The sequence below is a fragment of the Pleuronectes platessa genome, chromosome 18 (genome assembly GCF_947347685.1).
Source record: "Pleuronectes platessa chromosome 18, fPlePla1.1, whole genome shotgun sequence".
Classification (NCBI taxonomy): domain Eukaryota; kingdom Metazoa; phylum Chordata; class Actinopteri; order Pleuronectiformes; family Pleuronectidae; genus Pleuronectes; species Pleuronectes platessa.
Genome location: NC_070643.1, coordinates 4,574,042 through 4,600,441, shown reverse-complemented (window position 1 = coordinate 4,600,441; position 26,400 = coordinate 4,574,042). Strand labels below are relative to the sequence as shown.

General features: G+C 40.3%; 1 protein-coding gene across 1 annotated transcript; it reads left to right on the top strand.

Moving 5' to 3' along the window:
• Nucleotides 1-2,806: 2,806 nt before the first annotated feature.
• On the top strand, nucleotides 2,807-26,400 carry pkib (protein kinase (cAMP-dependent, catalytic) inhibitor beta). Its single transcript, XM_053446981.1, has 3 exons — nucleotides 2,807-3,010; nucleotides 23,206-23,357; nucleotides 24,558-26,400. Exons 2-3 carry the CDS (start codon nucleotides 23,216-23,218, stop codon nucleotides 24,638-24,640), a joined length of 225 nt encoding a protein of 74 aa, XP_053302956.1. The 5' UTR covers nucleotides 2,807-3,010; nucleotides 23,206-23,215; the 3' UTR covers nucleotides 24,641-26,400.

Sequence of the window (26,400 nt, the reverse complement as noted above, 5' to 3'; positions counted from 1 at the left end):
TACCACCTTTGATTTTATGCATGCAACTGTTTTCACCTGTTCCAGTTTAACACAGATTATTTTATGAATATTCAGTTTTATATTTCTGCCATTATGTTATATAAAAGTTTACTATTTAGTATTACACATATATTACTAGTTAATCGAATTCATACTTCATACATCTTGTTCTAAAACGAGATTGTGTAAGTTTTCTACCAAACTATGTTAAATACTGTTGTAGAATTGAGTAAACTACAAACAGTAATAGTGAATTATATAGATTAAATTAACCCCTCGTGTGTATGGTAAAACCAATTGGAACAGTATGATAACCCCTGAATATAGATACACTATATCATTGCTGGGAAATATTGACCATGAGATATGGCCAAAAGTATTGGGTTTCATTCAAATCATAAGGAGCCTAGATTGAATTTATATATTTCATTAACTAGAGTAGTAACACCTCTGGCCAAACTGTGTGATCATATTGGAGCAAAAATGTACTGATTCTGTTTCACTAGAGGTGGCACGCATACGGTGAGTAAACAGAAAAGACAGGGAAGGTCACTACAGTGAGTTTAAAGCAGCAGGGGGGTAAATGGCCATCTGTGAGGGTCTAACCTTCAGAATCATAGTGAAGGTGGTCACCTGTGAGTAGTCTGCCTCACTGCAAAGACCAGACAGCAGCACAGATACATCAGGATTTAGCTTCTGATGAATGCAGGGCCATAATGAGCATTAGCCCATTAATGTTAATCAGTTAACAGCCTCATTATGTAATGCCAGTGTCCACATGTTAGGGGCTGATGCTGGTTAAAGCCACAGACATTCTGCTACTTATCTTTCATATTTTGTAGAAGTAGTAGTATTAATAACAGAGTATGTTAAACCCCTGTTATTGTCCTGTGTCTCTTGAGCCTGTAGGCAGCATTGACGTCATATCCATGGATTTCACACGTTTATCAAGTTTCTCTGAGTTGATTTACAACAGTAAATGGTTATTGGGGCTGTAAAGGAGACCGTTGACAGATTGCAGCCTTTACTGTAAAACACAGTTGTCTCAGTTACCTTGTAACTCAGGTAGTAACTAGAGTAGACATGCGATGGTTTTATTATCTCTCCAGCTAGAATGAGGTGAGGACATACTACACAGGGATTGGATTCAAACAAATGAGTGGTAAAGAGGCAATTTTATGTTATTTTATTTTCATGAGATAAACCCCTTTCTGTTGAGACAATGGTACAAACCTCTGAGCAGCAGCGACAAGTGAAAAGAGCCGGATTAAGCGAGAATAACACAGGAAACTGTGGTAATGGGACTTCAAAATAAAAAAAAGAACAAATACTTCACTGGTACAACAGTAAAGACAGGCTACAAAAAAGTTTTCTGGTATTCTGTATCACCGAATTGTTTAATTTACTCAATCGTTTTTGTCCATTAAGAGGCATACTGTATCGCCAATCTTCCTCAACCAAGGCCTGTCCTGCGCTACGTGTTGGGCGTGTGAATATGTCTGACCCATCTCTCTCAACTGTGCCATCATAGTTGCTTTGGCCCAACCTGCCGCTGTCCATTTCAGCAGGGGACTGGTCCATTCTGAGGACAAACCCCAAGCCACTGTATCAGAATCAGAAAGTATTTATTGCCAAGTAGGTTTACACCTACCTGGAATTTTCTTTGGTATATAGGTGCAGACAATGAAAATAAAACATAAAAATAAAATTAGTACTTCACATAAGAAAAAAATAAAAATAACAATAATAATAACTATATGTAAAACAAAACAAAAATATATACAAGATATAAAAAGTTAAATAAAAAATAACAAATAAAAAATGCAAAACCGGAGAGAAATGTGGATGTGCAATATGCAATGTGCAATGTGCAATGTACTGTTATGTGTGTTAATATAATACAGACTTGGGGCGTGGGGCAAGGATAAGATAAGAGTCCACGTCAGGTGGGGGTCCCGGGCCTTGTTGACAAGGCCAACTGCAGCCGTTGATGTCATCTCTGGCCCCAAACTCGGGCTCTTTAGTCTTCTAGTAAAGTTCTCTTCAGGCAAGAGGCAATGTCCTTCTCCTTATCACTACGCGTCAGCATTCTGAGCCAAAAGGAAGAACAGAGAATCACGGAATAAGTGCATATTAATCACCTATCAGATTTAAAGTACATTGTTTTTTGCAATTGGTTTTATTTCATGATGTTCTATATGAACTTGTACTGTTAGTAGAATCCTTTATATAGTCTATCGATATGTAGTTTCTGATTATATTTGTATAATTGGTTTATATGCAGTTTTTTCTGCAAGGTCCCACTCATCATAATTTAAATCATATTTCTTCCTCACCTGCAATGTCGTTATTTATTTTGAAATCCATTTATAATGTAGCTATAGTTTTGACTAAATTGTTTTTTATTATTTACATGTAGGCTGTGTTTGATTGTTTCCTTTTCTTTTTACTGTAATTGTAGTATATTTATAAAATCGGTTCTATATTGTTGTAATCCATGAATATATATTAATACAACTTGGATGTAATATGTTTATGTTGTGTTTACTCTCCATATCCTAACACCAATGTTTTGCTTTTCTGCAATGTGCCACTTTCCTTGTGGACAGAATTCAAGTCGTATTTCTCCCTGTCCTCTGTATTATTCTTTCTCCGGATCTGTTCTGCTTTTACTTTGAAGACCATGTACCCTCTTTTCCTGCCTCCTCCGTCCTAACACCGTGCGCGGTGACGCTCCTCCCCGTCGCTTGGAGCGGGGCGCGCAGCTCGGCGCTCGGCTGTTGGTGTTTCTGTCGGCGCCGCTCCGTCCACTGTGCCGCGGGTCCGGCGCGTCAGCGGTGATGAGGCCGTGTAATGTAACGTGTCGCCGCGCACGGACTCTCTGACACGCTGCGCTTTCTTTTTTCCTCCTCCTCCTCCGCTGATCATGGTGTCTGCTGGCTAGTTCCAACTCCGGACTGCTCGTGTGGTTTTTGTATTCCCCCTCGGCGAAGCGCACTGAGATCATTCGGTGAGTGGTTGCGCACATACACTCGGTCACCTGTTCTGCTCCACAGGTAGAACACCAGACTGCTGCTGCTGCTGATTCCTCCAACATCCAACTCACACTGGCGCTGGAGGAGCTGCCGCCGGTTACAGGAGAATATAGACAGACTCAGTGAGACCTGCTGGGGCCGTGATCACTGTACAGGGGATAAACAGAGAAACTAATCCAAATAACAACAGGAGCTGAAACAACGAATGGAGTGATCCACACTAATCACGTCTGCGAGCTCCTTAATACTGAGCAATATTCTAAAGCGACGGTACAGTTCACTTTCGACCTGTCAGCTCCATACAGGCTCCCAGTGCTGAGTGTGCATCGGCTGGATCGGTTTATCTAAAGGTGAATAAACTGTGACCTTCAGACTGGCACCGGGATGTGGTGAAATTGCATTACACGTTTAAATGTTCAAGAAAAGCCAGTAACACCAGCAGAAAAGCACAAGGTTTCCGATACACTTGAACAGAATGCATTTATTTTGAAAGTTAGTGCACGTTATGTCAGTTTCTGAGGGCCAAAGCTAAGGGCCATTTTGTTCCTCTATGCAGTGATTTTCTGTGTTGCTAAAGTAGGGATGATTTACCACTTATAGGCCACAGTGAGAAGGTAAATATGTAAAACTTCCTTAAAAAAAATCTCATAACCCTTAATACTTAAACTCTTTGTGAAATCATGACGAGCAGTCTCACATTTAAGAAACTGCAACAAAAGTGTATATTTTTTCCCATTTTACCAAAACGAATGAAAGATATACTTCAGTTTAGTTGTTGGTATTTAGTAAGATAGTATTTCCATAAGTCTTTTCACATTATTTGTCAGCAAAACTGTTGTGAGTCACCAGTGAAGATCCAAGATAGTCATCAGATCTGCTATCATTATGGATTTGGTTGGTTTGGTTTGGTTTCGCTTTGGTTAAGTCAGAAAAACTCATTAGTTTGGAGGAAATGGACTTTAGTTTGTGTGCGTGTGTTTGTTTTTGTGATTGTGTGTGTGTGTGTGTGTGTGTGTGTGTGTGTGTGTGTTTTAGCCCTTTCATTGTCCTTATCCTTGAGAGAGCATCTAATCACATTAAGTGCAGTTCCACGTGAGTGCAGGTGAATGATAGGCTGGAAATGTTCTCAAAGAGAAGCACAGATTTTAATATTTGCTTCAGCTCCCGTACTGGTATGTGTTCACTCTGTGTTAATTACTCGTGCGGTAGGTGGTATTTGAAAATCCGTCTCATTTCTTCGGCACAGCTGCTGTGGTGTTCCTGTGACCGCCTGTCAATCCGACCGTGTGGGTAAAATACTGGGCCTTGAATTCTCTTTGAATTCTTCTTGATGCTGATGAGTTTCTATCTGGCTGTCTGGGCTGTGCTCGCTCGCACTGCTGCTCGTGTTAACCTTCAAATGCTTCTTTTGTTTAGAGATGAGAGCATCACTTGAAAAACTGTTGGAAACAGTAAATGTAAAAGCATTAAATAAATGTGACGTTTAAAGTATTAATTGTTTGTTGCTTAGATGTACTATACCAAAATGTTATGTTATGTATATAAATATATTGTGTATTACCTTAAAGCTTAAGTAAAAGATACATTTTGATCTCTCTGTCGTTTTAGAGTAGACACAACACTGACCTGTTCATTCTGTCAGCACACATGTTGTGACTTTGATGTTCATTTGAAGCCATGCTCCTGGCCACCTGAAGATTACTAGTCCTTCATTCAACTTTCCTTTGATCCTGTTTCGGTCTCAGGCAACCACTGTCTGGCTCTTTGGCTGCTGAATGCTCCAGTATAGCTGCTGTCACACCGGAGAAAGAAATCTGTAACACGTAGCAACATCTTGCTCATGTCTTCAGGGAATAAGTGCACAGTTGAAGTTCATTACTGGGTCGCGTGACTACTGAGTCATGGGAATTGAACGGCTCCAGCCTCATTTGGCATTCTCAACTTTTCCAATGCGATGCTCTGACACTATGTCAAGGTGACGGCCGTGTGGTTCATAAACAGCCAGGATCTTTCTTTGTTTGCTACAATGAAACATCGTGAAGACAGTGAGGTGATGGAGCTTCTCCTGATTCGAGGGGAAGAGGAAAGAAGTGGGCAGGTGACAGGCAGTGTGTGGGAAACTCAAGATGCTGAGTGAAAGAGACTAGAGACACTGAAATAAAAGTAAAAAAATGGAACTTGATAACATTGTGCCAAGCCTCCATGTTGATACCAAGTGTTTATGAACCCAATTTTCAGGCACATTTATGATGTTGAATGTGACACCAGGAGAGGCAAGAATGGAAATTTAATAATTTGCCTTTTTTAGCAGGTTCCTATATGAACCTATAAACTGAATATATTTTCTAAATGTGGTGTAAAGGAAAAAATGTTGACAAGCTTCTCATATTCTCTTTTTGCCATTTGGTGCTAAAGGAAACTTATCAGACCTTTGTTACAGAAATAGCAGAGTGCTGCAGTGGGAAAAAAAGTTGCTGCGTGCAAGCGGGGAGAGGGAACCTTACGGCTCATTTCTGCTCAATGTTTGATACATTTGATTCAGTTTCTGAAAGCTTAAAAATCCATGTTTTAAACAGAGACGTACCATTGGAAATTCTGGGGGACAGTGCAGCTGATGCGCAAGCGAGAAAAATATAGGACTCAAGGAAGAAATTTCAACCATGGCAGAAGTTTTTGAGGAAAGACTTGTTGGTTACTTTGCCCAGGTACATAGGCCATCGTCAAGTTTGTCAGAAACTCTCAAGGCTCCAGTGCCCTCTCCTGAATGTATTGCTTAACAATCAGGCCAACGTAAAGGATGATTGGAAATATGTAGGCAGTGATGTTTACATCATGTGGACGTGTCTCTTTTCCTTTTTAAAGACAGCATAAATTAGCCTTAATGGTAAATAATTCAGGTTGGAAAAGCAAATTTCATCGATCCTAAGGGAACCGCTGATCATTTTCTGATGGGGTATTACTTTTTAAAATGACAAATTATGCCTTGATTTATTGGCGATGAAAAGTTTTTTGTTAATAAAGCTTTTAACTAATCTACAATAAAACAAAAATGTATCGTAAGACATTTAGAAGAACTGGGGCCCAAATAGCTCTGAGATTAGCAATAACCAAATAAGCTAAAGATGGTGAAAACTATTGTATGGAGCAGTGTGGGAGCAGCAGCGTTATATTCTGGGCAATACAGTCAGATCATGTCACTTTTAAACTTCCTTTGTTAAATTGAGTCTTGGGAAGTGACGGTACCTCGCTCACACTGTTGTCGCTGCGCTGCTGTGTCACCACTGAGTGAATCATCTTGCTTCCTATCATCTGTTCTCCCTACACATCCTGCTCTTTCTTGGGAACAAGGCCTCATGTCACCGTGTGTTAACACAGATGATAGCAGACAGATGACATGGCCCCGCCTGCCCTCCACCCATCAATTCGGATTCTGGAGTCCCAGAGGTGCCAGACGTGTATGGCTGCTCAATCCTCTATGGCTAACGTCCAGAGCCACTAAAGTGAGCTTTATCTTGAGATTTTACAGGGAACAAAGGGTGCCTCTGTACTCAGTAATAAAATCTGTTTAATCTCCAGTGGCACCAACACTACTGAGCGGCTTATCTTCATCCCTTATCTAACTCATTAAAGAGCCATGACGGTTAGATGAACAAGGTGTATTCAAGCTGAGTTTAATCAGTGTGATTGACAGATATTCATGCGTTGAATCCAAAGAGTTTTGTGTTGGTATTTAAATACAAACCACATTTCATGCATATCACAGGCATATCTTGCATTAATATCAATGAAATGTTATGGAATTAAACAAAAATCCTGAACTGAACTAAACTAATGTCTCTGTTGTCAGATTTTAAATATAAGCACGAGAGACATAAGAACCAGGCATTTGCATGAATTTGACATGAAACTCTACCATCTGTTTTTTTTGTTCATCCAAAATATCCAATATTCTATTTGTACAGATGTTAGCTGTCAGCTGGCAATTGGTGCAAATTTGTCACTCGAGTTACTTAGATGCATCTTTCAGTCCATCCACCAGGTCTTTGCACTGACCTTCTTCTCACCAACTTTGGTCCACCTTCACTCTAGACAAACATGCAATTTGAAAACATCACAATCATGGTTTTGTAAAGCAAAATGGCATATAAAAGATTGTCAAGTAATAAAAGCAAATAAGATGGCGCTTGATTCAAGTCATAGATTTGTCTTGTTATGCATATCCCTTCTTTTGAGGAATTTGACCATCTTCACTCATTACTCTATATGCTACTATATATTATGTATATTATATATAAAACTCTATATGTAAAGGAGAATAGTGCGTATCTAAATCTCCAAGCAGTACTGCTGCCTGAGGACTCTTTTCACCAGCTTCCGGAAAACTTCCATACCACCTTCTACATGTCATGGATCAAGAAGGCAAAAAGCCAGAGAAAATATCTGCACATTGTCCTAATAGCTTACACTTAATTCAATTTGACAGAGTGTGACAACACACAACTAACCTGTCCAACCTACAGAGCCAAAATAGTGCCGGACAAATTGCCAAAAACACAGATCTGCTTGAAAGAGACTTAGGCTGTTTAAGCCAACTTAACAGAGGCAGCCAATTTAAAGTAATGTATTTTTAACTGCTTCTACCAACTTCTAATTAACCCCTATTTCTTAATGATGCAGGCGATTGGATGTGTTTTTCCACTACCGATTGCTTACAACCGCTCCAAAATAAAACAAAATGGGTGACATTCAATCTGATCTTCAAGCCTATACTACTCCTACTGCTACCATTGTACTTCAGTGGGGTTCTTGTTATACCAGCTTGTGTTCACACAACATTCAGCATTTGAGAAGTTTGGCTCGTTTTGAAATGAGGTATTTGTGGAAACTCATCGTTATCAAAGCACAGTCGCTGTAAGTTGTAGACATGAAAAGTGGGCACATGTTTTGGCTATTTTTTTCTTTATCACATCAGCTGTAAAATTGCTAATTTAGGTAAGAAAAGTATTTTGCATATTTTAAACGTGTTTCTGCAGCAATATAATCGACAGCCAAGGGTTGCCAGTTGAATTTCTACCACCCGGCGACCGAATTCAATTGCCATTGATTGGGGGCTTTGCCACTTTGAGGATGAAAACAGTAACTTGCCATCCATTATTCCTCTGTATTGACCGGTGACCTATAAAGAGTTTAGTCTGCTCTGGGGCGTCTGCAAAGTCCATTGCCCTTTACTGTCACCCATGGCTGGCTGCCATTTGGCTATGGCTACTTATGTCATGAAACCCGTCAGTCGATTGTTTGCCCATCTGGGTGTGGGATACATATCAAAGGCCAGACATGTCGTGCAGAGATGTAGAGGACAGAGGATGGTAATAGGAACAGAGTGGAACCGCTTCCCCTAAGATGTTGTTAGGAACCGTTCTGACCTCAACTTCTCCATGCCCATTTTCCCTGCATTCCAGCTCGAAAGGGGGGGGGGGGGCAGCATAACTTAATAGACTTCCCCCAGCATGCCTCCACCTGGCTCTATGGGAAAGGACTGTGGTTCGTCAATGTCATCTCTACTGCTGCCAGCCTGTCCATGCTGATTAGATGGGAAGGGATACAGTATAGGTGAGATGGGAGAGGTCCTCTTCAGAGACAAAGGCTTTATTGTAATTCCCAAGGCGTCCATTCAGTCCACAGATCAGTGACCTTTCCAGTGTATTACACCGCACAATAGCATCAGCTGCCTCCTTTTACCCCTTAATTAATGCATGGAATTTCATCTGCCCTAGAAACAGGCACGGCATCTCAAAACCGTTCAGACATCGTCCATCTAAAGGGCTAATCTGGCTGATTGGGGAGTGGAGTGGCAGTTAGAGGGTGAGAGGTGCAAAAGCGGTTTGAATCCCTTTTTGATGGCACTGTTAAGCATGGTGTCTTCTCTGAAGCTGCACTAGCCAAATTTACACATTGGCGTCCTCAAATTGTTTTGGTTTTGCATTACCTCCTCCAAGGAGTGAAGTTGTAACAGTTTTTTTTGTCTGTTAGTTAGTAGCAGTTCACAAAAAAACTACTGGACAGATAACCATTAAACTTGGTGGACGGATGTGGTATTGGCCATGGAAGAGCTGATAAAATCTTGGTGCAGATCTGTATTAGGGGTGGATCGATTCCCCCCCCCCCCCTTTAACATGGCAAGAAAGGGCATTGGCCGTGGCGGAGTTGTGTGCTCTCTTAGTGCTGTTCTTGTTGGACGTAAATTTGATCTGATTGATAGAAACACTTCTATAAATGATTGGTAATGTAAGTACAGAGCTTGTTGCCAACACATTGGACATGACAACTTCACAAGATGATAATAGGTGCAATGTCACACTGCCATGTAATCCCCAACAACAATTAATGCATATTTTAATGCACTTTGCATGATGGTCATACAACGATGGATGAAATTAATAAAGCAGACTATTGGCAGAAAAATCCACTGTGAAAAAGTGATTTCCATTTTTGGATGTGAGGAACTACTGATTAACCCCTTTTTCTCACATCTTTTTTTTGAAAAAACAAGAAAGTAATTGGCCGATGAATCCAAAGTGAAAGTAACTGATAGTTGCAGCCGTATAGAATCAATTCATAGATGGGCATAAGATCTGTTGTTGGTGAGGAGTGTTTCCTTTGTTTGTTGCATTTACCTCTGTGTCGTAAAGATTCGGTTTAGCTTCATGTCTCCTTGTGGTTGGAAAAGAGACTTCACATGATACTAGATTGTTTTAGGGCAACATCGCAGGTGGCCCTCTTCTTTTTCAATGGATCCAACTGAGGTGGATATGGCATCTGATCAGGGTCATCACCCTGTTGAGATATTTTTGGGAGCTGAGTGAAAATAGAGGAAAAAGGATGTCACTTCTCTGTTGAGTTTGGACTTTTTGGATGGATAGAAAAGCTGAAGTCCAGAGCGATCTTTATTACTGGTGGAGATGAAATCCTCTTCTCTTGCCTCTTAAATCAACGTAAAACAAGAACTTGACACTTGATGTTGTGTGGCATTGTGTGTGTTGGCTTTGCAGAATTCTCTTTGTGCTGTGTGTGTGTTTGTGTGTATTTCCGTCGATGCCCCATTTACCAGGCTTGTTGTCAGAGAGTGCCAGAGGCCCGTGGGTGGTAGCCAGCGTGCAGGAGTAGCACGTGCAGCCCCAGCCACCCTGGCCGCATCGCAGTTGACATGATGGTCTAGTTAGGAGAGCGCCCGGGGTGGAGAACGGCCTCGGTTACACTCCTCAGAACAACAAGCTTTGTGTTGAAATATTGATGTGACGGCAGCACACTGTCCTCCTGGTGTCACATATGTATTGGACATGTGTGACGCATCAGCAGATTTATTCTCTTGACCTTACTGCTGCTAGGGGTGCAGCTGATTTATGGTTTATGAAGGCCAATACTACAAATTATTAATTAAATACCTGCTCAAAGAACCAGTCATAAAACATATTAATTATTTATCAAAATAAAAAAAAAATTTCTCTGTGTAGATTCGGGCTAAATTCTGTATCTTTTTGTTTTCGGCTGATGGTCCCTTGACAATGTCAACTTGGCCACTTGGGAAATCTGATGGGTGTTTTTTCTCAAATTATTTCCAATAGCAGATAGTTGTCAGATGAATTGGTTATTGAAAGGATTATTACTTATAGTCCAAGGGACGGCTGTTACACGGGACTCAGTGGTTGACTTCTGTCGCATTTCTCGAAGGCAACAGCCAATCGAATCATGTTTAAACGAACACTCAATCGCAGCCGCTAGCCAATCAAATCACATCAATGTTACCGTGGAAGCAGAGGCAGCTGGTGAACCTTTTGTCTCTTCATCTGGTTGTGGATTTTATTTTCCATGGACTTTTCTTGAGCATTGTATTGATAGCTAGCATTGCACGTTAGCACGATAGCCGGCTATACTGTGTGTCCCAAAAATGTGATTTTGGTCGTTATAACGATCACATATGGCATCAAGCGTCAGGCATTTATTTTTGCTATAATTTATAAGCAGGTATATGGATGCTCATTGGTGATGCACTTCAGATAATAATTTCCTCATTTAGGCAATCCCACAATTAACCTAAAAATATGCATATCCTGTCTGCATGTTGATTTTTGATTGATTAATGAGTCAGTGGAAAAGTAGGATTTTGGACTCAAACCCATCTTTTGTTATCAGCGCCCTTTTAAACTCTACCTCACACTTTTTGCATGATGAAACCAAAGTATCACTGTGTATATCTTAGGTTGACAACTCATATGTTAAGTGCAGTAAGCTCTCCAAACAAGTGTCATAAATCCTTCTAAAACCAAAGATGGACAGACCTTGATCCCAACATTCTGAAAGTGAGGCCAAAATACCAATGTTATTTAAACACAATCTGGGGTGCACATTAGCAGTGAAGATGCTCTTATGCTGATGACAGGGAAGTTCCTGCTGTCAGCTTCCTCCCCTGAGGAAAAGCATTTCATCTGAACAGAACAATAACATGAAAAATAAGAGAGGCAGATAGAAATCGAAATTCACCTCAATATATGTTGAAGGAAAAAATGTGTCTATTGCTTCTTAGTTAAATAAGCTTCGGCAGAAATCATGGAAGACATGCAACCGCTCAAAAGCTGTGATCGATTCTGGTCTGAAAACGCATGTCACATGACCACTCGTACACAGGGCATTTGCGTGTTCACTGGAATCAGATTTCCTAAATATTAGCGTGTGTTCGACACATGACAGCAGTTGTTAACTAAGACAACACGTTCAGCAATGCTTGTAATTGATTATCCATGTTGCCTTCTACACTACTAGCCGAGGCTTAATGCCAGTTGTTTGTGGATGAAGCCTGAGAAATAGAACCTGTTGTTACCTTCACTCAGTCTAAACAGACTCACAGTAGGGTTACAAGACCAACAGCACACAGTGGTGTCACGTGTGCACCCACCAAAAATAGGAAGTTCTTGTTGGGTTAGAACAATGTAATTATCTCATGTTTGACCGCTCTAATGGATGGAAGTGGAGTGCCACTTGTGTGAGGTCAATATTTGTATTAATCAGTGCTGAATTAGAACTGGAGGCCTCTGTCAGAGCGGCCTGCCAGCCATTCTTTACAGGTCTCTGTCAAATGTGCTAATTGTTTTAAATAGCTGAGTGCTCTGTTGTTGTGATTGACCCTTTTGGAAAGCTGCTCAAACTGTCTCATATTTGGCAGTGGGGAGACCACTTTGTCGGCCTAATTTAGTATAAACGGCTTGTTGTTATTGAACATGCAGTCGATTACAGAAAGGGCAGTTTGCTTATGGATGCTATTTGAAGGACCAATATAGCGTTGGAAACAGTTGAGCTGTATAAATTAAAGCATGAGTGCTTAACTTCCTTTCTGGTGTCGTAGGAGGTTTCTGAGACCAATAACAATGATTATGTTCAGCAGAACGAGACTCTAAAATGTTTCTGAAATGTGTTAGTGTACATTGTTAAACATCGATTACTTTACACTGACGTGGCAAATTTAGCAATCAACATTTTCATATTACTATTATGTCAAAAGTAGTGCTCTTGTTTGTAGCAATGGTTTAAGTGTATCCATTGTAGCTAGCTAATTAATGCTGATTCTGTAAGCCTAATTCTCTGCTTAGTGTGTTCACAACTACAACAAATCCGCAGCAGGATTCATCAGAATTTGAACCACCACAGGTCACATCAATCAGATTCTTTGTGCAAAGGTTGATATTAACAGTCGGAATTTTGATAAAAGAATTGTAAAATCCCTTCATTTTCAAGGCATTTCAGCTTGTACTGTACACGCACAGAGCTGTCTCACTAGACAAGATTTCCCTCAAGTCCCCCACCACACCCCACCCAGCAAATTATCTACAAAGCGGAAGCCTTGCGCTGGTTTGTTTTTGTCTGCGTGAACTGGCTCCTGAAACATGAAATCAAGGCAGCCATAGTGAGAAAAAGATCTACGCGGATCAGCGGAGAAGGCAGGAAGATCTGCCCGGGATGTTTTTGAGAACTGAGGGGACGCTGTGATCCGGCCTTCTCATTAGATCAGTCTCACCTCTCGGCTTCTCTCTCTCTCGCTCTCTACTGCTGCTGCTCAGGAGGAAAAACACGGCCCTTTCAAAATATCAAGCGCTGATGTCAGAGCTGTGCTTCACGATCCATGTTTTGTGCATTGCCCTCCTGTGCACCTGTTAATGTGAATATGATGGCTGAATCCTGTTTAACTCTTTCGCAGATGTATTTTTCTTTACATATACAGTGATAGTATTGCCCCTGCATACATGTTATCTCATGCATTTTTTTATTCTTCTATTTAATCAATTTTAACTATATCTCACATCCCACATTGTCTACTGTTTCTATTGTGCTCCTGTAAAATTGTCATCGCAGCGCAGGCTCCAACAACTTCATGTTAAGCTCAAATCAAGATGTCAGCATTACATCATTTTGTCCATGAGCAGAGAAAAAACCCAAAGCAGCTTAAAGATAGTCTGTGTCTTCTCCGGCTCCCCTCCTCCACTATACAGCTGCCTTCATAACAATGGTGCGGTTTCCATGGCAGCTAGAGCACGTTAAGCTTTAGGATAACAGTGAAAAAAGTGGGGAGAAGGACGGGGAATAATCACAGGGTATGAGCGACTAAAAATAGCAAGGGACTTAATCCCAGGCATTATTTATTCATCCAAAACTTCTCGTGTCTGCGCCGACTGTGTAAACATAATTTCTTCTGCAGCGACTTGTCGGGCGGGCAGACAGTTTTCTGACCTAAACCCCCATAGCCTTCATCTGTCTGACTAATACTAAAAGAGCGGGGAGGGATACAGCGGCAGCGCTAAGACTACACATGCTGGATGGATGCACTGGGTTTGGATTTGCAGTGGCGAGGCTGTCTGGTGAGGAATATGTTATCATTCCTTGTTGTTAGTGAAAGCATGAGTGTAATTAATGAGACAGATGAACAGAGTGAAATGATCACTATAAAAAGAAGTTGTAATTAAAACGATGTCACAAATCAGCAGATAATGTGATGATGCTTGATTGAATCACTGCCGGTTTAACATGCACTGATTCGTATTGTATAAATATATATATATATATATATATATAGTGAAGCTGTGGCTTGTGCAGTGACTGTGGCTGCCTCCCTGTGTGTTGAGACTGATGAGAAGCAGAATAGAGGTCAGCCTCAGGCAGCCGGCAGGACCAGGCTGCTTGGCTCAGAGAGCTGATCGCTGTCATTGTCTCCTGTTTGGAGAGAAGTCATCTATAGTGGATTTGTCTTTTTAAATAACAGTGCCAGTTTTTGGTATGATATTTTACTTAAAAAAATAGTGAATGATTTGCACTTTATGTAACTGCATAGCTTCATATTTCTTTGCATCGTATTGCATTAAATAGCTGTGATGGCAAAAACACAAAAGCTTCTTCTATAAAAAGGATCACACAAAACAATGAGAAGAAGTCCAAAGTTCCAAAGTGTACTTGCCCAACAAGGAAGGGCTACTTTCTGTTATACAATAGGTACGTGAAACCGGCTGTGTTGTGAATGTTATTGTTCACATTCTTGCTTCGGTACTATGTAGGACTCCAGTAGAGACCACCCCTTAAGAACTCAGACTAAAAATTGTATATCACTCTGCTCCATGATCTTTGAGTTAGACCAATCTTTCTATCGCTTGTGGGTTTTTTGTGCAGTAATCATAAACAAAGATGGTGACACTCAAGAAAATTTCAGTTTGGCTAAAGTTAAGATTAAGACAGAAAAAGGGAGGATCACACATTCATAGGCGTTACGTCAGATCCCAAAATCAGAAGTATTGGGAAAACTCAACATTTACTTCTCTTCTTCTACCGATGCAGCTATGCCACTTCTGTTGCTGATGATGTGCCCATTGACCCTATCAAGGACTCGCTACTGCCCCTACCTTTTATGTTGGTATTGCATCTTGTGTATGCCTCGCATTCATTTCTAAGGTAAAGACGCAGGATATGCGAGACAGCCATGGTGCATATGCTTATATGTTATTAAAAGTATTTCTCACCTTTGTCAATGAATAAAGGTGAACAAAGAGTTGGAGGAAGTGGCTCAGGAGGTAAAGCAGGTCATACACTAACCAGAAGGTCGGTTGGATCGATCTCCCCTGACAGCTGTGCTAGTATTGTATTAATGTGCTGCACAAAGATGCATTGTATGAATGTATGTGTGAATGGGTTACAGTACACGCCTGTACTGTAAAGTGCTTTGAGTTGTAACCAAGACTAGCAAAGGACTGTATAAATACAGACCATAAGGAAACAGTTGGCTAGGTCGTACACGAGGAAATGCATAGGAACAGTAGTGTGCCAGAAGAACAGACAATCTGACAAAAAGGAAGTGAATCACAGGGGGTATAAATGTCAGATTCAGATGATTTGGGATATTTGAAAACAGGTGAACAGAAAAACTGGCAGAAAACTGAACATTAGCAGGAAATTAACGCATTAATCGCAGAGGCCTCAGTGATGCAGTTGATCACCTTGACAAGCAGGAGGGAGTTCATGTGGTCAGATTTGCTTAAGCGTCAAAGTCGTACGATTTAGGAAAATTAAAGTTAGAAAATGAACCTTGAGGGAAGAATATTTTATGCAGATGTTTTCCCAAGGTTAATAATGAACTTCCATTGTCAGAGTTACTTTTTTCCATGGTTACCGTTTCCTTAAAGCAGGACAACCAAGGCTCGCTGGTTTCCCTGCCCAAAAGCAACTCCAGAGCTTGTTCAATTTGGAAATTTGGAGTCTGAAAATTGAAAGAATAAATAATACATGCATGGAATGGATATTATCAGTATTTCACAGACATAGCACTTGTTTGTGATGAACGGATATTGCACAGGCTGATAGATATTACATTTAAGACGTATGTTGAGCAGAATGTCAGATTTATGGTCTGATACATTTTCAGTGAGCCTGGGATTTTAACTTCCACTGCCTTTTTCAAGGAACTGCAGTCTTTGTCTTTGTCTTTGTAAAAAAGTAATTTTTGAGACATGAGAATCAGACATCAGAGTTTTCTGACCCATTTTGAGAGTGGTTTTCCCGATGCTTTGTCCTGGTTTAATGAGAAACACATTACTGTTTCCAAGTGTTTGCAATCACTCGAGGAGATGAGAATGAATAAAACATTCCACATTTCTTCTGACATAACTACTGACTGTAATGGACATGACATTTTCAAACATCGTTGTTTAGACATTATTGTTCAGCATGTGAATCCTTAAAAGCTTCTTTTAGTTTTGATAGAATTAAGCGATAAGTCAAAAAATATATATCGAGATAGAAATTTCACATCAGTATATAACAATAATTATATCGATATCTAATTACTTAAATTGATACTTGATTAATTGTGGTGTATAAAAGGTTTTATAACCTCTTAAATTCAACAGGTTGAAATTTGCAGAAACCCGTCTGGGGTATATCAGTTATGTGTCATAACTCCTCACTAGCTTGAACAATGCATTTAGTATAATATCGATATATTATGGACTTTTGTTATCATGCTATTGATGAAAATGTTGCTGCAGTAATTACTGATTTGGGGTTATTGCCCAGCCCTATGAGTTTTGATTCTATTCCCATGTTCTGATGTAGGTTTTCCAATCCTGAAACCAGTGAGCGGACCAGTATGTTCTGTTAAGATACCAGTGTTTTTTTGTTCAACTCAGTTTCATAAACACATCAAATTACCTCATGTATTTAAATAAAAAGGGTATTTTATAGTGTCAAATTCAATGAGAGCTATTAAAGACTGCAGTATCCTCACCTTCACCGGGCATTTAAGCATCTTTGGGGTCATTGCTGTGGTATTGTAGACAAAAGAGAAGGCTCTGATAAACCATGTGTAATACCTGCCCAGACATAGTAGTTGTAGCTGGTGGATGCAGTGATGCATTTAGCTGTTAAAGAGCCAGATATCATTGTTAACAGAGGGTAGACACAGAAGGAGAGGCTAAAGACAGTGGATGCTTGACCTCCATTCATCAGATGGACACAAACATGAACCAAGATGATTTACCATGTTTGCTTCATGTCATGCTGCAGGTGAAAATAGGAAACTGCTTGCTAACTGCGGAGCCGAGGACTGATAATGTGTCAGTGTCATACTGGTTCAATCAAAAGTATAAATAAATTGATTTGTTTCACTGAATCCTTTTAGGCAATTTGGTGCATTTTTGCCAAATTTACAATATATCTCGTTAAAGTTAGAATGACCACCATCAAACCAGTTCTAAAATTGGAAATTTACTTGAATATCTGTTGGTGCATTAGTTTTTAACACTGAATTGAAGAGAGGATCGTAGTGTTCACAAGTCCACATGAGTTTGATATGGTCCTTGCAATGTAAATATCCTCATCCACTAGGGCTGTCAGCTCCTCCAAAAATGAAGTTCAAACGAATTTGACTTTACATACCTTTTGTCAGAATATATTCAAACCCCTAACCCGTGCAAGCTTGAACACATGACGTTCAGCGTTTCCCACAGAATGTATTCAATTTATAGTGGTGACAGGTTGCACACACATGAAGGTCACTCTCACACACAACAGATACTACTACACAGACTAAAGCTTGAATGAGTGAAAAAGAACCTTATGGACCATAGTGCAAGCAACTTTACTGGCTTATTTTACTGGTAGCTCAAGAGAATGTGCAACAGGTCAATTTGAAAGTGCGTGCCCTCTGCAGAATCAGGAGACAAACTACTTCAGACTGTCTGACATCCTTCTAGACTGTGCATTTTGAAAAAGAACAGGTCAATACAGTTTGACTTGGAATGAATGTTCGCATTTAGAAATTACAGCCCTATTATCAAACCATGTCCATAAGGGTACGCACGGACGGCTATGTGGATTAGCACGTTTAGCCAAAAATGTGTTACTGTGCTCACTGTACGCGTCGACTGCGCATTCTCCAGCTATAACCACTCTACCCTACTGAAATGTGGAATCAGAGATGCATGTGAGGAACACCAAACCAACACAGAGCCTCGTTTTAGAATGAAAGGACTGGTGGGCATGTGCGACTGGAGTATAGAAAGTATGTCTAACCTTTAACAGTGAAAGGTCTCCAGTCATGTTTTACAAGGTGTGCAGCTTTTGACTGAACCACGGGACTATTTATTTGCCAGGCTCTTGAGAAAAGTCTGGTTTTGACATTTTCGACACAAAAGAAGAAGCATTATGTCAGTTTTTTGGTTGCCAAGATATCGGGTACTCAGCATTGCTTTTAGTTTTTTCCTCACCATCTCTCTGTTGCTCTGTCCGTGGTGCTGAAAACCTCCATTTACTGTCAGTGACGAGCTGTCTAGCTCAGGGTCGCTGTATTTCCATTTAGAATAGCTGGCAATCTCTTGAAAAGCCAGCGAAGCCTTCTTGTGAATAGAGCCGCTCTCGTTGGTGTTGAGAGCACTGTGCCGTTTGATGGGAGACAATATCCTGTGCCTGTTGTGGTCAGAATTACCCTTCAACACTGACTGTGAGGGGCTGCTTGAGTTCAGCGATTCAACATGTCCGCTCCGTTAAACACTCAGAAGACGGGTGAAAGGGCTTTTTTTTCATTTGCACACGTCCAACTGGCAAAATATCAGAGGATAATTTTAGCTGCATGATATTTACACAATAGCCCTGCAAGACTGATGACGTTTCAAGTACATGCAGTATAATTTGCCTCCAAAATTATAGAGGTCGCTCCGCTTAGAAATAGCCCAGGTAGCAATTTGCAGCATTAATGAGCACTTATTTAATTGCAGACCTATCACATGTTTGAAAGAAAACAGAGAGATGGCCTTTTTGTATTTATTTTTAGTCAGCATCTCTGTAAACAACCCTGACCTCTTGGCAGTCCTTCCATCAAAAGACTTTTATAACCCGACCTTGTTGCGTAACACACCTGCAGCTTGTTCCTGTGTGTGACTGATCTGGCGCGGACATCATTGGAACTAGGTCAATTTTCTTGACAAGATAATCCTATCTAAACTGTTGTTGGGTAAGCAGCTAAAATAAAACTGTTCAAGTGAAGGGTCACTGCCGGTTCAATGGTTCTTGCAACGGCTTAATGAAAGTTACCAACCAGATGTTCTAATTAGGACAAGACTATCTGTAGTTTTCTATGGCCGCTATTGACACCTATGTCTATGGTTTGAAACCACTGAAAGCTGTCGTTAATATTTACTTTGAAAATCTCTAATCTGCTGCCACTGCAGGTTATCCATGCAGACTAAAACCCTGAAGCTGTTGAGGAAAATCCTCTCACAACAAACTGAAACCGTCACATCAGCAGTGAGTGATTTTTGGCCACTATGTGCTATAAATAAAAAGGTCAATATAGAGCTGACACTATAGCAAGTAAATATATCAACCAGTACAGTTTTAATTATCAGTTTTAACAGTAAAATCCGAGCTTTTCTTTGATAATCAGCTGTTCAGCTTGACAAGCCTGCCACACAGCTGAAGCAGGAAGAAGAGACCAGAGTCTTTTATGTTTCTTGTTTGAACTGTGGCCTCCATTACAAAGAGCAGCTCTGACATGTGAAGCCTATGGAAAAGTATGGTCTGGATTCTTTGGATGCCGACAGTACAAACGCCATTTCCCATTTCCTCTGAATATCCTCAGCAAATATCCTGAGGAGGTCCTGGACTTCATCGTCGGCTCATCTCTTGTAAGGTCTCTTAATGTCGACACAAGAGAACAATATTTATTAAACTGTTCACACAGCTACAGGTGTTAAAAATCATGGCTGAAGTAAAATGCTGTCCAGCCGTGGTCCCTATAATGGAAAGGGAGTTCCTGCAAATGTTCCCAGTTCTTGGTGAAGGTTCCTGGGGTGGAAACTAACTTCAGAATGCTGTATCTGTCCCGGAGGACATTGAGGCCATGTCCTTAGTATTTCTACTGGAATTTACAGTTTAAGGCAGCAAGGACTTTATATTATCCTATTGAGAACACAATCATCCTGTCTTGATACTGTCTTACTGTCTGTTTGAAACAAGAGGACCTGAAGTGTTGTTCTCTTTGCTAACAAAACCCTCTAACCTGGTGCCTCATTAAAATATTTATGTTTACATTAAGACTTTAATCCAAAGCAATTGCATCAATGTACTTTATATGTAACATACCAACAAGTGTTTTTATAATTTAGTGCAGAGAATGTTTTGCAGATGCTTTGCGTCCTGTCAACAACCCTGAATGGGTAAAGGAAACCCATTTATGAAACACAAATACACAAACACATATATAATATAAAAAACAACTTGAGATTTTAAATCAAATCACCAGGCAGCCAGTGTAAAAAAACACATCTGATTGTACATGTGGATAATAGGATCATAACTTCAACACAAATATCTTTGGGGTTTGTTTATTCGGATCAGACGTTTTTGTGAATCCAGGTGATGTGCCGATAAATGGGTTCGGAGATTTGTGGCATTTCCACAGTATTTCAAAATCAATCAATCTCAGGATTTCATGAATCAATATTTGGTTCATTCTAATGAAGATGACATGGAATCATATTTGTATCTATAATTAATATCTTCATATTAACAAATGTCAAATACAGACAACTATACATCCATCCATCCGTTCTATAAATCCACTATACCGCCGGGTCGCAGGGTGGGAGATGGTGGGGGGTTATCTGAATCAGGTACCATCTTGCTGTGACGTGACAGCACCATATTTAAATAAATTAAATATCAATTAATTTAACTAATTAAAATAGACAATTAGCTATAAAACTTACCCATATACCTAAGTGTATATACAACGACTGGCTATGGTCCTAGTTATATTACAGTCAGAGAGTTCAATAGGACACCAGAGTAAAAAAAATTTACATCAATAAATCATTAATGCATTAATTATTTGTATCTCACTCTATGTTTATCCTGTTCAGTGTTTGTGTGTGTGTGTGTGTGTGTGTGTGTGTGTGTGTGTGTGTGTGTGTGTGTGTGTGAGTGTGTGTGTGTTTGTGTGTGTGAGTGTGTGTGTTTGTGTGTGTGAGTGTGTGTGTGTGTGACATTTATTGTAATTGCAAGCAGCACAATATAATGATATATTTGGTTCAAAATGCTGGCCCTTTACAAATTAAACCAGGCAGATACTGTTATTTCACTGAACTGACATTGTCCTACTCGTACGATCACTCCTGCCTCTGTGTGCCGAGTCACTGGTTTCACTGTCAACATGCAATTGTGTCAAAGTGCTGAAGGACATTATGCTTGTGCTATTATTGTGGGAAATGGACCACAGTGAATGACTGTGACTCATATCAGCTCCATGTCTGAGCTACAATAGCGCTTGAGGCTAACAGATGGCCAACCTGTGGCCCTTTTACTGGTAGATCTACATTACGAGCATTGTCAGGATTGTGTATGCACGTGTGAGTGCATGTTTGTGTGTGTGTTCGGTTTTCGAGCTGCATTAACCTCAGGTGTCATTCCTTTGTTGTGAGAGGGCGATGGGAGATGGGATTTTGCTCCACAGAATGTCCTGGTTATTTAAAGCAAAGCAACACAACAAAAGAGGGAGACTGGGAAGAGCGTGTGCGATAGTGAAAGAATGGATTCAAGTCATATGTTTACCTGCCAGTGGTGCGTTTTCTGTATTGTTGCCATAGCAACAGCGGCTCACTCTTTGTGTGTGTGTGTGTGTGTGTGTAACTCAGCCGGTCACCAGCGTTGCCATGAGCCCAGACAGACACATCCTCCGCTTCAATGATAAATCTCTTATTTGACGTTCAAATTCTGTTTTCTGAGATTCGTACGGAGAAAGACATCAGTGCTGCTTTCAGCCTCTGTATCACTGATACTGAGATCAATGATTCAATCAAAACTAATCACATTAATCTCGTCCACCAGGGTCCAACAGTCCCTTTATAAAAACACATTAAAATTCACTAGATCTGTAAAATAATCTCTCGTTAGAGAAAGAGAAATCCTGGATCCAACCTCTGATCCAGATCCACATCAAAATTTAATGGATTCTCCCTGACCCCTACCACATCCTTCAACCAAATGCTATGATAATTCACCCAGAAGTTTTTTTGTAATCCTGCTAATTAACATACAGACAAACAGAATGAAAGATGTGAAATGTATAGTAATTTATTAAACACAAAGCTGGGTTCAGGTTTTCTCATCTAATCAAAACATTCAAATGATCACTCTAACAGACCGATCCTTTCTTTTTTCCTATCTGTCTTTCTTTCCTGTAGGTAAATAAGTGTAATAATAAGTGTCATGCACCATCATGTGTCCAACCGTCATAGGTCGACAAGACACTACAAAAACAAGTGCGTTAGCAGAATCACAGCAAAAGAACAGATGCAACTTCATACACATCAGAATGTCACAGCTATCAAATTAAAGCACGATCCTTTGCCTCATACATTTACCATATGAGACGTAACTTCGACATTGATTTGCATTAAACACATCAGAGGAAAAACACATTCCTGTGCTGCTGTTATCATTTAACACAAACAAATAAAAACCTTCTGCCGACAGTTTACGGAAAAGTCTGTGTCTAAGGTGAAGATATAATAGAGAATGGACAATTGACCTCTCTCTGATTTCAAAACTGACGCTTTATATTTCTTCTGGAATTGAATTAAACATACAGACACCATTTTGATTGATTATTTATTTAAGCCTGGGAAAACACATTGAGGAATAAGACCCTCATTTACAATGGTGCCGAGGGTACAATGAAGAGTTAATAGATTGAAAGAAAAAATAAATAAATAAGAATGAAATAAATATGCATATATATATACAATAGTACAAGGGAAAAGGTCATAAACAATAATTTTTGACGATTCAATAAAATACTATAATTAAGTCAACTAACAGCTACAATCACTGCAGGAGAAGTCAGTTTAACATGCGATAAGATTCGAGAATTCCCTTAATGAAATAAATAAGCACAACTTTGAATTTACCATGCACTGAATAATAATGTTTTAATTTGACTATATTTATCTACCTATATATATATATATATATAATATTATTGCAAGCTCCCTTGCCCTTATTTGATGAATTCCAAAAGTTGTAGAGCACTATTTTCAACAGCATAAAATATTAACACTGTTCATTCTTTTGTCTTTCTATCATACAGGTTTCCTGAGATGACGGAAGTAGAGCCAAAGTTGGACTTTGCCTCCTCGGGACGCTCGGGGAGGAGAAACGCGCTGCCTGACATCCTGGGCTCTCCAGCAGGCGTAAACCCTGGAGACCTGCCTCTTAAACTAGCTGAGATGTCCCTCAAAGGTAAAGTTGAATATTTGTACTTTTTGTACATTTTAGTATTAGTATAAAGTATAAGCACAAGACAAAGTAACACTGGGATCATTACTAGGATGCCATTTTTTCACAGTTTCAGTTTTTCAGACATAACAAACACGACGAATGGCACCTGATCTCCGCAGCAGATTGAAGACATTAGCTCCTGCTTGCTGTCTCTGTCTGAGTCTGACTCCTCACTCCTCTGACCTGCGCTCACTTTACACTTAGATATTAGGACACGTACAGGACTGATGTTTACTTTGTGTATGTTTGATTCTCTAGAGTTTATGAGACACGTATTTAAACCTGCTACACAACGTGTCCTTGTCACCAGTTATTGTGTGTGTGTGGGTTACTCTAAATACAGTATATACTAGAAACTTTAGTGGAATAGAAAACATGCACATTGTGGCATAGTTACCTTTGTTGTTGCCTGTCCTTGTGATAAACCTAGTGAATACTAAAGAAGAGCATTGTCTTATATGTGCGGGTATTCAAATAAATTGGTAAGTAAGTCAGAGCTGTTCTACTATATTTAACTTTTTGTTTTAAACATATTTTTCTATAATTAAATACGAGAAGTGGCCTTTTTATCACTTGAGGCCCTGCCCCTGACAATTTCCCTGCTCCCAATTATCCAGAGTGCTGCCAGGCTCAGGCCCAGGTAAAGCAGAACATTTCTCTTAGATATCAGTCCCCGAAATCAACAATTCCCTGGAAAAATTGATAAAATGTAAAACATTTTCCATCTCACAATAATTAATAAAATCGATAAATTCCTAGATTTGCCCCCTGATCTGGTCATCGAACTACCAACTTCTGTGATGGTGAAAGGTTTTCAGGTGATTTGTCAAACCAGTTGTAGATTTGTCATTTGGGAGTCATCTTCACGAGTTTGAAAGTAATTCCAATTTCGCTACTTTTTTAACATCTTGCTAATATAGTCAAAACTCACAAGCCAGTCACAATATATTCATTGCTCAATAACAAGCTATATTTGCCGTGATTATTAACACAATAGAAGCTGTAAAATGACTCATGACCCCAAAATGTCAACAGCTGGTGATGTATTAACCATGACGTCAGGAATATTGATCAACCAAAGCTTTAGAAAGTTCCTTTGCCCTTGAAAATAACAGCGACATACTGTGTATGTTATTGTCTCTTGTGGGCTTTTGTGTGCAGATGGTCCGGGAGGGGCCCAGTCGCCCACGGCGGAGGAGCCTCCAGCGCCGCCGGAGGGCTCAGAGGGGAAAGAGGGATCATAGAGACTGGTTTATTTACCTCCCTGGAGACCTGCAGAGATCACCTGAGGGACAGGATGAGGAGCGAGATGGAGGGGAGTGACCTGCGGGCGAAGGCTTGACGATCTGTGTAGAGTCAGTCTGTCTGCGGAGCAGCTGAGCCACGGAGGGAGAGCTACGAACCGAATCCCCGCTGACTGAGGATAGGAGCGTGGGACTCATTGGGACCATCTGAGCACAGTCAGACGTTACCTAGTTATGAACCACTGAGTTTGTTTGTGTGTATGTGTGTGTGTGTCTGTAAGTCATACACCACCTGTTGACACTAAACTGAGAATCACAAGGACCGTGACTATTTTTGTATGATTCAATTAAAACTAAAGAAAAAGGAATTCCTAAGTCAAACTAGAAGATGTACGATTTCCTGCTGATTTGTGTTTTGTTGTGATGTGTGTCATATAATGCTGACAGGAAGGGGTTTGACAGCAAATAGTAGATTTGAGAAAACTCCTGCTCTCTTATGCTTTTACACTAAACGTGTATTATTCACAAAACATTTTCAAATCGAAGGTCGTTGTAGAGTTTATCTGCATTGTTAATGTACAGTTTCTTATCCCTCTAACCCAGACTGTTTTGAACCGAGCAACATCGACCCGGGATTTGATTCTTTTTGTAGGTGTCCATGTGGTGCGAGGTGATAATATGAAATAGCATATCTTGAGACATTCCTGTAGAGAATAGTTTCCCACTGCCAACAAGGTACACACTGTTTCATTATTGTACCAGAAAAAGTCTGCGATGTCCTTTTAAGCTGCTTTTTAAAGTCTCTTCATTTTCCAAACCTCTGAAATGTGTCTAGCGGCAGTTAATAGCCAAGAAGGTTGTGTTCTCTCTCTGTGAAGTACCATTATTAATGGGCTACTGGTATTTCCTCAGTTTTAATAGGGGGTATCACTGCGTAAAATATAAAAGAGAAAAAAACAAAAAACATTTGTAAGATTCTGCAAACCTGCACTTGCAGATCCTACAATCTCGTCAGGAGAAGCGCTCAGTTTTTGCGTAAACTTCTGCAGGGCTTTCATTTTTTGTCTGCGTGAGGCTCCACACGTGCTTCACATGGTGTCAACAGCATATGCCCGCTGCCTGGGCACGGGAGCGAGCATCAAGCAACACCAGCGCAATGTGTTTCGAGCGCTGAAAACGGCAGCACACTTGCCTTCTGCCTCCCCGGACTGTGTTCACACTCATCAACACATGAGCTGAGCTGTGAACAAGGACGCAAGACGGAGAGAGCGCGGAAAAACACAGCGAGAGGCCACAGTTTGTCAGCCATCGACCCTCTGCTGCTGCTTCTGCTGTATATATACCGTGTCGTAGTATAATCCCTGTGTCATACATGCTGCCTGTATGATAACCAGACTTTATTCACATACTGTACCCGCAAAGAAACGATGTTCTGTAACTGTTTGTATTTGAGGAATTCCTGCCGATGGCTGTGTCTTTGTGTGGATGTGTTTCACAAAAACAACGAATGCAACAGCCTGGTGTGCTGCTGCTGTCCGAACTGTTTTAGATGCTGTTCACTGCTAAAGCTGACGAGAATGTGTCCGTGGTCTGTCTCAATGCCATCAACAATTTTTGATGATGGATCCGAGGTGTAACTTCGCAGTGTCCTGATCTCCACCTGGTGCGTTTATTTTTCTTAGCTGGACTGAATCCCTTTGTGTTGATTCTATCTGCTGGTGAAAATTGCCATATTAAACCCAAATGATTTACATATACAA